General features: G+C 40.6%; 1 protein-coding gene across 2 annotated transcripts in view; it reads right to left on the reverse strand.

Annotated features, from left to right (window-relative positions):
- The window catches only part of aplp1 (amyloid beta (A4) precursor-like protein 1), a 39,671-nt gene extending 27,995 nt beyond the window's left edge, over positions 1-11,676 (reverse strand). For both annotated transcript variants that reach the window (XM_044358684.1, XM_044358683.1), the window contains exon 1: positions 11,385-11,676. In XM_044358684.1, coding sequence (XP_044214619.1) covers positions 11,385-11,450 — 66 coding nt within the window. In that variant the 5' untranslated portion in view covers positions 11,451-11,676. The remainder of the gene's footprint in view (positions 1-11,384) is intronic.
- Positions 11,677-13,385: the final 1,709 nt, after the last annotated feature.

Here is a 13,385-nt window from a genome sequence, read left to right on the forward strand (position 1 = left end):
GGGACAAACTGGTCTTTAACTCCCAGTGAGAGGTCAAAGTGTACACCTTCACAGATGAAAGAGCCCAGCATGGCTAGTTTGACCCCAACAAACTGCAAAGACATATTGAGGGGATAACCTCTTCCCAGGTCTCTCAGCGAGTGTGTTGCCCTGCACAGCATCTTTGGCTTATGGTAATGAGGTGCTCTGTCAATGAACAGCAGGGTAAACAGCTAACGCTGGGTCCACTGGGACCGGCTTGCCATCTACACAAAGCAAAGAAATCAAGGTTGAGCTGAGGACTATTCTTATGAAACAGTCTACAGCGTGCCTGATGTCATGCTCCCACGTTTCACGTCACTCGCCATCCTCTTCATCTGTCTCACTTGTTCCAATCGAACCTGTAAACACACATTTTTTTAGCCCTCTCCTCTACATTCTCCCTCTCAGCATCACTTGGCCACTGAGGGTGGTTGCCATGGTTACACCACCCACAGGAGCCGGCTACCTTCCCTGTTACCGTAGCAACTGGTTCCCTACAGAATTTCAAGCATGTCACTCACTCTCTCTCTCTCTCTCTCTCTCACTCCGGCTTGTTATGAGTCTGCCTTGCTCTCTCTTTCTTTCTTTCTCAAATGAAAGAGTCCCCATATGTTTGGTTTGACTTTCTATCACCGGTAGATCAGAAGCTTAATGCTTGGTTAGCTTTCCTTATTACTGGCTGTTGGTTGTTTACACGCCACTTCAGTTACTTATGCAATCCAAGGCCCTGCTGAGTTGGGTTTCTTGTATCCTTCTGGTATACCAGAGAAACTGCTTTCTTCAATCTCTTACTCTTCAGAGGGAGCTAAAATATAATTAATAATTATATAATAGTTCCCATAAAAAGTTGTTGAATAATAATTTAATCTGAATATATATGATATAACATCAATTGCAACAGGAATTATTATTATTATTAGCCATTATTATAGACATTATAGTCTAAAATAATAATTATGTACACAATATAATTATAATATAATAATTAATTAGTCAATTGCAAAATTGATAATCATTGACACTTTTATATGTTTTAGTTTTTTTGTGTTATGTTTTTTTTCACTTTAATTTATTACATTTATTCTAAGTAATTTATCATGCAAAATGGCCAAAATATTCAGGTTTTAGGTCTCAAATGTGAGAATTTGCTGCTTTTCGTCTATTTCATATCACTGTAAATCTTTCGATTGTATAAATCAAAATATTTTAAATCAATACCTTTTGCATTGGGAAATTGTGATGGGGATTTTCTGTATTTTATTTCATTTTTAACAATTCATAAATTAGATGAAAACAAATCAATTTATCATTGAAGAAAATGATTAGGTACAGACACAAATCTAAAGTAATATCATATTACCAATATAGTTAATATTGACTACTATTACTATCATTATTAGTGATAATAATACTATTAGTAGTAGTATAGTATTTATTTTTGATGATCCCATTCTTGCTCACTAGTTGCCAATGTGGTGAGTCAGTAGCTGACTTAATGATTGCTCACATATTTCTCTGCTTCAGAGCCACACATCCAGCATGTTACAATACAACTGAATATCTTCTCATTTTGTTCAAATCAACTTGGCCAACTCTTTGTCCTTCCAACACTCCCTTTGCTCTGTTCACAACTTCTATAACGAATAATCTGATTATTATAGAATCAGTCAATCAAGACTGTATCTGACTGTACCTTCCCCCAAGTTAACTAGCAAGGTGGTGCGACTGCTGTTCTGTCCACTGTTAGTAACACAACACAAGCACTGGACAATTCCAGTAGCAGCAGAGAGCACACTGACAAGAAAATAATACTGATAACTGAGATCATGTCAAGCTGACATGTCCTGTCTTGCTTTAGCCCTCTCAGTGTTATTTTAAACTGGGCCACTCTGGTAAGATAATGCGTGCTGTGTAGTCTGCCGGTCTGTGCTGCAGAATCACTCAGTAGATTAAATATTAGTGTTATCTCATTTCCTCAGGCCATAAAGTCTCCGTGGACTGTCCAACTCAAGAGAAAATGGCTTAAGCATTGAGATAATCAGTACAAAAGACCCCTTACTGTGCCCTCGTACCTCCATTTGTGCTTTGTACTTTTATTACATTCTTCTTCAAACCACAGCTAGACTAGTTCGAAGTATCCAATTTGTCAGCCGAGTCTGGGTGAGTATTAGCTGTTAACTGGCACAGTTTGGCCTTGGTGAGTGTGATGATGACCCAGAGCTGAGAAAAGAATGAAAAACTATCTGTCTCTCCCCATTGCTGGCTGAATCTTATTGTTGATGATTAACAGTAACCACAGCAGCACCTGAGTCTTGTTATCATCTATAGCATCTATAGTTATCATCAAGCTGCACCACCATCTGTGTATACTCTGTAAAATTTGGGCAGAGTCAACTGTAGGCAGCTTTTGTGGAATCTAGGCTGAATTCTGAGTATTGAGTCGAATGTTGTGGGAACATTGTGTCTCAAGGGAAAGGAGGGTATGTTTGAGACTCCTTTGGTGGAAATGTACCCTCCTCTACAGGAAATTCCACCCTAAACAGCACATTAAACATTGGTAAATAAACAACTGCTGGCAAGTATTTGGCTCCCATATTTGGGAAAAAATACCAAACTTCACTAACAGATATGCTTTTTCTCTTTGAGTGATCATAAATTCATTCATTGATATGCTTAAATTTCCGTTGCCGTACAGTTTATTTAAGTTCAAATTCAGGTCTTGACTAAATATCCACTATCAAATATAAAGCTGACTTTACTGCTGCCACGTCCGTGTCACCTATCTGGTGATTTTCAGAAAATCACTCATTCCTCAGCTGATGACATAGATTCAGAGAAAATGGGTTTAACGAAAAGACAGATTACAAAACAAGCCTTGCAAAAAAAAAAAAAACTCACCACAGACAAGAGGTGTGGAAATTTCCCGATCCTAAGATGCATCGCGATGTGGACATGGATGATTCTGAATTGATTCATAGATGTCAGAAGTTGATTTTTTATAAAGATTTTCTGTGAACATGATGTTGACAGAACGACAAAGGTGGAACTCAGCTGCAAGGGCAGTGCAGCACCCGGACAGTCTACAGCGCACACACGCTAGACTTATCTTGCAGTTCATCTTCAAAAAAGCGGCTGCAAGCATTTTTTGATTTAATGACTAAATAATTACCTTTATAAGATGAACACTCAGAGAGTAACGTTAGTTGAGCGGAGCAGGGAACTCCAGCAGTAACAATCATGACTGGCTGACCAACACACACTGCAGCATTAAACAACTGAAACCAATTCTGTGTTGAGCTGACAAAGAATGGGGTAACCAAAAGATGCAAATAAAGACAGGCAGATTCAAATATCAAGAATGAAAGGAAAACAGCAGGAGTAGCAAAGTGCAGAAAAAATAATAAAACAAAGGGTGAGTTTGGAGCATGAATTATTCAAGTACAATCAAAGTATACATGAGGAAAGTGAAAAGATGTCACTGGCCACTGAAAGCTGCTGAGGCAGATGGAAGGAGCAGTGTCTAGGAGAGTGGGTATGAGAGGGGCAAGGAGTGCCTCTGGGATATGGCGGGGAGAATAGAGGAGGCTAGGCCAGAGACAGACGAAAGGGAGGGAGGGCTGAGAATGGATGAGCGGGGCAGAGGCAGGGAGGAGACAGGCGTGGGGATTTTCTTTTGTGTACGAAGCTGGGGAGTGGACCTGGAGGGCGGGGAAGGGGGTGGAAGGGTACATAAAAACCAGGTAGCATGAAGAGAGAGGGCTGATGTCGGAGCATTGAAAGGGTGCGTGACAAGTGCTAAAGCCTCACCAACAAGCAAGAGCCCGGACCTTCAATAATTGATGCAGCTTCTGCAGCGTGCCGTCTTTATAAAGCAGTGAGTGTGTGGTGCATGTGTGTGTGTGAGTCTGTGTACTAAGTTGTCTGTGAGTGGAGTGTGTGACCTAATTGTGCTGAGAAAACTGTGATTCCTACCCATCAGTACCACTGCACCTTTGGATTAATATGTTAGAAATGAGCTTTTAGTCTTTCTGAAGAAGCTGCGCAAAAATGATGGCGGAGCAGAAATGACCTGCCAAAAAGTACATCCATTTCCCTCTGTAACCGCTTCCACAATGTTCTTCTGCAGAATGTTCATACTGGCCTGATAAGTCTCAGTGGACCCAACAACCCCACACTCTCTCAAACCCTGCAGCTGGGGCCGTTAAGGAAATTAGATTTGCAGTTCTGCTTTCATACAACTCAGCGGACCACTCTGGCCACGGGCTTTTTCTTGCCTGTGTCCCTCCTCCCCGTTCCTTGTCTCGTTTCAAGGCCACCTGTGAATACATGTACATGACAGAGATGGATCTTTCTGCTCTCCCAGCTGCTCGGGCTGAGTAGCAATAAGGCTGGACTCCTCCATTAGCATGCACTCCACCCTGCAGCCCACATAACATTCTACATGCTCTGCATCACTCAGACTCTCTCTCTTCCTTCAACCCTCATGCTCTCCGTTTCTCAAATCATCCACTGTGCCAGGGCAATCCCCCGCCCCCACCCCCCTCCTCTCTCCAACCAGCCCTCAATCTCTTTCACTGTGCTCTAGCTTTTTCTCCCCCCCTCCCAGACACGACAGGACAAGTGTTATCACCACACTGCAGATGTTTTCGAGGGGGCTCCTCTGAAACCTCCCAGTGGCTGTGGCAGGACTAAACATCTCGCTTCGCCCTGGCGTTCAACTTTTTTTTAGGCTTACTGAGGCAGTAATGTTGGGTGTAAAGACCTTGCACTGCAGTGATATCTCTGCCTTGCAAGACTCCTGAGAGGGGTCAGAGCTGGATGCGATCAAGAAGGCTATACTAGTATCTCCATCCCTCCGGGTGACGCTGGACAAACCTATGACACACACACAAACACCGAAGACACTTGCATGCATTCAAACCACACAGTCCCATCTAGCTTTTACAGACACAGGTGCAAGGATTAATAACTGACCTACAAATTTTCAAAGCTAGGAAGGCTTGCCCCATCAATGAGTAGATGATGAAAAGTAAAGTAATCTTTGAGAAACTGAAAGTGGCTTTAATCTAATCTTCTTCCTTGATTATGTGTAACCTAGAAACAGCCATGCAGACTGAGAAAGTTGAAGAAATTAACTCATCAAATGCAGCAATCAGATCAGTTTATGCATGACAGGTTATAGAGACAACATAAAGTGATGAGCCTTGCAAGCAAACATTATTAAACTCTGAATTGGGAATTACTCCCCTTTCCAACTGGGACTCATAATTTGAAATATTTCAAAAAGGCCAGGAGACAAGATTAAGTAATCTAAACTAGGATTTGGCAGAGTTTCCTTAAATCTATCAGGAAGATGCTGTGTAAATGTGCAATTAATGTCAACTAATTTTCTGCCGAATAGCTGGATGAAGTCTATGCTTGGAGACACAAACACAAATGTATACTTTCTTTAGTTCCACCCCAGACTCGACTAGACGACAACAGAAATGAAAACCCCCAATAACCCTTCTGAACCAGATGAAACAAGGCTCTGTTTCAGTGTTGTCGATTGCAAGCATGGCCAAAGGGTTCATTAATGGCATTCATTAGTTTGTCACCTCTGGTAACAGCTAAACTGCTACGACACATTTACAGCGCTCCTTTCCTCCAGTATGGTGTTGCTCTCATTTCACAATGACTCTGCAGGATTTAATCAAGGTACTGTGTGTGCCGCACTTCAAAAACTTGGAAAGGAAGCCAGATACACAGAGAACAGGGGGAGAAAACATGTGATACAATAAAATGGTACATTTTATGCCCACTGGCACACGGATATAGTAGAGAATAGCGAGCACACGGGAATCCATTAGTGGAACCCGATTATCTCTTGGCTCTAAAATTAATTAAGTGAGTGTAGGGCAGAGTGTGCATGTATGTGTGTGTGTAAGAGAGAGAGGGAAAGAGAGAGGGAGAGAGAGATCTGGTCGTCCTTATCTTTTTTCCTTCTTTTTTTTAACAAATCCTCTTGTGTTACTGCATTGAATGGCAGATGGGGGTGGGAGGTGCATGAATCTGTGTGGCTGTATTCCAGCACAAAGCCTGAAATTGCTGCTTGTGGTGATGTGGTGGTAGAGGGGGTAGGGGTGGGTGGTGGGTGAGGGGTGGTGGCAGACTACACTTTAACTTTGTGACTCACTCATTTTTATTTAATCTGCAGCCATTCTACAATGTACTTCCTCTCCCTCTACTCTTCACTTCCCCTCATAAAAATCCCTGTTTTCTCCCTCTTTCCTCCCTTTATGTTTTAATGCTTTCCCAGGCTCCCTTTATTTCCTGAAACCTGTAGATAGGTTTGTTTCTGGGTTTTGGGTCTGCCACTACTGTTCCTCTGAGGTTCATACTGCAGTCATTTATCTTGATAAATACAGGCCTTGTTGACTAAAGCTGAGCATACCTGTAGTCCCTACGGTGATCATTAAAATGTTGTCTTTAAATCACATTTTCCTGTGTAAGGGTTTTGTTGTAGCAGAAACTGAGCTCACTGGATGCAGTCTGGCTTTGTGCTTGTTTATGAGCAGTGGCATACTGGTCATCGGGCATACAGGGACAAATCCCGGTGGGCTGGTGGACCGTCAAAACATCCATAAAGTTTTTAACTCACTGTGTGCCACTGTGTGTGAGAGCGTGCTGCGTGTGTTTTCCGGGACTGGCCAATCACAACCAACTAGCTCTAAACAAGTGAAATATTGTACATATGTGATCAACCCTCACTGACACCAGCACCACCACCACCACCACTATCACCACAATGGACTGATCCCAGCACATAAGTCCAGGGCTGAATTTCTTTCCCAGTACACCCCTGTTGAAGAGTGAGTATGAACAACACATTTGTAACTAGAAAATTCTGCAATTTCTAAAGAAATTGCGTGTGGGAGCTGCAAACCGCCAGACGCAGCCGCTGCCACTGCCCGCTGCTGCCACTGCCCGCTGCTGCCACTGCCCGCTGCTGCCACTGCTGTTATTGCTACTGTTGCTGCAAATTTCTGCTTCAGCAGTTAACATTCAAATTTTGTTAGCGCCACCTACAGGTGAAATTGTATCAAATACCACACACTTGTTCAACATCCCTATCTGTATAATTTTGCTGAATTTGGTCACCATGGAATGTTGAATTTAAGAGATATTTAAGATAATAAGTAGTATGGTGGTATTTCACTAATGGCCACAAGGTGGAGCTATTGGCACCATGTCTCACTAGATCACGCACATTGACATGGAGAACTTGTGTACCAAGTTTAATTTCACTGAAGACAGCAGAACTGTAGAAATATCATGTTATAATATTACAGTAGCGCCCCCTGTGGGTAGAACTGTAATCAATTTTTACATAATGGTGCACTGCCATTATATGTACAAGATTCTCAAATTTGGTGTCGATCTGAATCAGCATTGAAGCGTTGTGGTTCGTTAAATGCATCCGGCCACGCCTTCAAAAGTTTGGTAACCAATTACAGACAAACGGTAAGTGATACCAAAAAATGAAGATAAAAGCTCTGTTCGGGATCATCTAAATATGGTATGTGCCAAGTTTGGTGAAGATTGGAAGAAAAATGTGCCAAAAGAAGCAAAAAATGTGTTTTTGAAAAAATTCAAAATGGCGGAAAGATTTTCGGGCGCAAATGGGCGTGGCCTATATCAGTCTACTTGGTACCATCCAAGGAATACACTGTGCCAAAATTGTTTGGATAGGCCTCACGGTTCATGAGTTATAAACCAAAACATAAAAACATAAAACACGTAATAACTGACCACATGGTGGTATAGGTCCCATTTTAAAATATGTTAAGCATTTCCACATAGGCCACCTGTCAATCAAGTTTGAATACTTTAGCACTTTTAGTTTTTGAGATATGAGCTTTCAAACATTACTCCCATTGACCTTCCATTATAAATTTTAATTTTATATAATTTTATATAAAATCAACAGAATATGCTAGAGATGAGAAAAGTAATAGCATACATCTCCTTATGGGGATGTACAATTTGACATTGAAATGAAGTTGATAAATCGTGTAGGACTAGTTAGACGCCGAAAAACGGCAAAATAAATATATAATAATAATAATAAAGAGTGAAGATAACAGCGAAGATAACATAATTGTGTTTTGCTTTGCAGCTCCCACACAATTATAAGGAGGACAGTTGGGTAATACAACAATATATCAACTGTAACAACTGTCTTTCTAGTTGTTGAGTTGACACGACTAGTCAGTCGAAAGGAAAATCATTGGCATCTATTTTGACTATTAATCAATCTTTAAATGATTTTTCAAAAATGTCAAATATTCTCTGGTTGCAGCTTCTCCAATATGAGAGTTTGCTGCTTTTCTACATATTATATCATTGTAAACTGAATGTCTTAAGGTTTTAGACTGTTGTTCAGACAAAACAAGGCAATTTGAAGACGTCACATTAGGCTTTACAAAATTATGATTGTGATAAATTGTGAATGTTCTAACATTTTGTAGTTCAAACAATGGATACAGCAATCACATGAATGGAAAAAATATTCAGCAAAATGGTTAATAAAAACAAACTATAATCAGCCCTCCTTTGGTTGTATTGGACCATTGTAAGCAATGCTGCAAATGAATGATCAAGATTGTTTTATGGCAATATTTGATTTATATATATTAGTATAATTTGTGATAAAACCCCTTGATTTGTCAGGTTTTATTTCCTGGATAGAAATTTCTAGAAAATGTATTATATCATGATAGAGGTGGGCAATGTAGATTAAATTATTTTCGCACAGAATATCTATCTATCTATCTATCTAGAGAGAGAGAGAGAGAGAGAGAGAGAGAGAGAGAGAGAGAGAGAGAGAGAGAGAGAGAGAGAGAGAGAGAGAGAGAGAGAAAGATTGCTAATAGATAAAATAACCAGGAATGTCTGTTTTTGGCTAATTCAGCCAGTTCTAGGCGTCAAATCCAAGTAAATAATCAAATATCTGTAAAAATCATATCAATATCTAATACTGCCATAAATCAGTCCCGCTCATCGATGTGCAACATTGACCTACTATGTTCAAAGATGTTGAAGGGACAGCTACCATGGAATAAATGATATAAATGGTATGGCAAAATCTGACACAATCAGCTGACAAATGTATACTGTCCCACAGTATATATGTACCATCATATCCCCCATCCTTATATCATGACCTGTATCACAATGACATATGTGATTTACTAAATGTTAACCATATCACTCACTGGTATTAAGAATGGGACTTCAAAGAGCACATCTAACCCACATAATGACTACTGACGACAAATTCAATTCAATGTTGGTTTCTTATATTTTTCATTACTGTCAGACTACTATACACGTTTACAGGCTGCCCAAGGTGGCTGATTTTGTCATCTTTTCATGTGTGACCTTTCATGTCAGGATGAGCACAGCTCAGCATGTCAATTAGCTAAATGCTTTGGATCCCGTGACAGATACTAGAAGTGCTATTACAGCTGACATACCTGGGAAGCCATTACTGAACTTGACATATATGACAGCTTGGCCACAAAGTGTTTGTCCAATCATAGTAACAACACACCATGATGTTGAATGTTTATTTCAGCAGGAACATTTTTAAAAGGACATGTATTTAGGCTTTACTATTCCTTTACTAATTTACTAATTAACACTGTCTGGAAATTTAATTTGCGAGTGTGATGATTAGACTTTATCCAGATGCACTAACAGATTAAAATATTACACTATAAAAGAGAGATCAAAACAAATTTGCCCAATTCACACATTTCAACTGAATTGCAGTTGAGTAAATTAAGGGAAGCTGACAGTTTTATTAGGACTAATACCACAGTGTAATCCAGCCAGCCAACCCTCTCACAGTGTCATAATCTTCAGCGTAAACCTTCATGGGCAGGTCTCCTTGTATGAAGCTAAAGTCTGCTCCTCAGCATAGCAGTAATCCCACTAAGGCTCTTACAGAAGTGAAATTATTTAAGAATGAAAGGAGAGGCTTTATGACTATTACAGACTCAGTGTGGAAGATGGCTAATAAATAAACATCTCACAAATCCTCTTAGGTAACTTGGGGAGACTCTGAACCAGCCAGCAATCTTTTTATTTTTTTCTATCAAACAGCGTTCAAGATTGGCTTCATTCACTCATCATTTCCAGGTGAAAAAAGAGGATTGACCTGAACCTCAGCTCCAGCTGGGACATCATGACTCATCCTTCTCCCCTCCTCCTCCCCCCCACCTTCACAGGCACCTCCAATACCACCCAGCTCCCGCACACGAGGGCAAACCTGAATGCACGTTTCAGTTCTATTACAGGGGGAGATGATGGGTGACTAAATCATTATTGAGAAATAAAGGTCGAGCCCATCAAACTGTGGGCCTGCTGTAATTTGTGATGATACAGGAGGGAGGTGGGAGCAGCTGGTGGCCCCATTGATCTGTAGTTCTGTACAAGAGACTTTCACTATCTCTTTGCTACGCATTGATGGAGACAGATGCCAATAGGATGACCCCAGATCTCTCATTACTATAATGTATCACACACACCGACTGTATGTCCAATGATACATCAAAGTCACCTCCCCCCCTCCCGGATGTGTCAGGCAGATTTAACAGTTTATTCACATGCATGTTGAAATTCATCAAGATGTTCCACTGAAAACCTGACAACGCTTCATGCGCCACACTGCCTTTACTTACTGCTCCTCGCTGTAAGATTCAACTGGGAGTTTTTTAATCTATTCAGAGTTCTTTCATGAAGACCAAATGTAACACAGAACAGTAATTGAATATGCATGAGTCCATCCTGCTCAAGAGCTGCACCACTCCTCTGAAGGATGGATTGGAGCTGATTTCTTTCTCTGACAAGGCCAGATGGGATGGAAGGAGATGGGATTTGATCTCCATCCTTCCACTCAGCAAAAGGCCTATATAACATTTTTTTTCCATGTCAGATACAGGCCCAGGCTTGACGCAGCCAACCACATATACTGCAAACCACCTATGTATGAAGCCAGTTATATTTATGTCCAGAGTGTGGACTTCCATTCATGTCTTATTACAGCATTTGCATTTCAAATCCTTTCACCATCACTGCATTTTTTGTGGACGTTGTGTGCCATTACTCTTGTTGACATAGGACGGTGCTCAGGGACGCATTTACAAATTAAACCTGCCCTAGATAAGGGTGCGTGTCAGCAATATGAAGATACGAGCAACTGCATGCGTGGCATGTATGTATAATGTCGACATTAAGAAAAATACAGCATTTAATCCAGCAAAACATACAAATTTTCAATGCGCCATCATATATGATTCAGATTGTCTTGTTCTTACCTCGACGTTCTCCCAAACGCAGTAGGACAATACAGCCATCAATATAGGTATTGCGGAATGTCCCATTTTCTCTCCTTCTTTTGTGTCTTTTTTTGACCAAGTTGCTATTGTAAAATAACTAACTCCAACATAAGCTGTCTGGTTACATCAGCTGAAGTGATGGACACTGCGTTTTGTCGGCGCCTTCCTGCGATATCTCCTGCGTCTGCGTCTTGTTCGCTCTTTCCAACGGACTCTCCAATGGCAGCCTGGGCTTTTATGTGGATGAAGTCTGACAGAACCAAGCCCTGTTTCTGCGGGTGTTTATCACGGGCTTTACTCATGGTGTCCTCACCTTGGCTTAGTAAAGAGAGACATCTGGTGGTGATGGGTTGGAAATACGACACGACAGGGCTCGCCCGCTGATTTTCATGCGTCAGTTTAAAGGGAGAATCCACCCCAAAAATAGAATTCACATTATTTATTCAGTTTTAACTTGGACATGTAAAGAGGCTGCTGAACAGTGAGCAGACTGACTGTATGATGGACAGTTTCTGACTCACAGCATTCAGATTACACATTTGGATGTAATATCTCAAATATTGAATCGCCATTGAATCACTCACAAATTCAGAGACAGTGGTCCAACTCCACAAAGTATCACTTATGACATTATCAGTTAAAATCATTCTAAGTGTTTGCAAACTGGCGCATCCAAACCATTGGAATAGCAAAGTAGTTCCTAACCTGGGGGTCAATCCCCCACCATAAATCTAAAAAGGGACTTGGATTCTCTCTTCATGTAATCCCAGACTGACTTGTGATGTTGAGATCAGGGCTCTGTGAGGGCCAAACCATCTGTTGTAGGACTCCTTGTTCTTCTTGTTGCTGAAGATCGTTCTTTATGATTCTGGCTGTATTTTTGGGGTCTTTGTCATGCTTAAGAATGAATTTGGGACTGATCAGATCATCCCTTGTGGTATTGCATTATGGATAAAATCCCTCTTTGGTTTACCTGAGCAAAACACAAGTCCACACTAAGGCCATTGCCTGATGAGGAGATTATTTTATAAGCAGTAGATGAACTTTCTCTGTGCTTCTTTAAAAAGGTTTAGAACCACTGGAAAAGCAGATGAACTAATATACACATAGAGTGAATGATTTTTTTTAAAAGCTCTTGTTCTCCTCCTCTTCCTCAAATACTGTCCCTCAATAAATACTACCTTAATAAAAATAGAGAAGCTCCCTGAATATAAAATAGAGAGGTGTTGACTAAACTCAAATTTTTAGTCTGTACTTTGGTATTGTTGTTACAGTAGGTTATATATAATGTGCAGTATAGAGACTAAACTAAACAAAATCACTGTGTAGCCTACATTTTGCACTTAGAGCCTGGGGTTTGCAGTTCTTGCAAACCGTAGGCTATAATTTATATGGTTTCTAAACAATGAAGTCCACACAAATTAGGTCAATAATGACAAAAGACTTCATGAGAGGCTACAGCTAGCGTATTTTTTCTCCATTTAACTTGTTTGTTCACATTTCAAACTGCATTTCACATGATAATATAAAGCTAGTTTTTCAGCATGTTTGGAAGCAACATCCACAAATAGTCAGCAGGGGGAACACATGGTATGAAAATGAAGAAATAAACTTCCTCATTAGTGCATGCTTGCAGTTAAACCCCAAACGGAAAGACAGAGGGGAAAGGCTTAGTGTGGAGAAAGGTAAATCAACAGTGGCAACAGCATTGGGACAACACAATGAAATGCAGACATTTACACTCAGCCAAAACAGAGTATGTTAAGAGGTAGGGGAACAAAGGAAAGAGGAAGAAATGATAAGCAGGCTGAGAATTGGGCAAAGCAACTTTAGGAGTATACAGCTTTCATCATAGGAAAACATCCAACTGGTCTTTGCGATCAACGCCATGAGACTGAGATGTTTGATCATATAACATACAGTAAATTTACGCATGAAGGACAAGAATTGATAACACAATTACGGAAAATAAGGCGGGTA

The sequence above is a fragment of the Thunnus albacares genome, chromosome 8 (assembly GCF_914725855.1).
Source record: "Thunnus albacares chromosome 8, fThuAlb1.1, whole genome shotgun sequence".
Classification (NCBI taxonomy): domain Eukaryota; kingdom Metazoa; phylum Chordata; class Actinopteri; order Scombriformes; family Scombridae; genus Thunnus; species Thunnus albacares.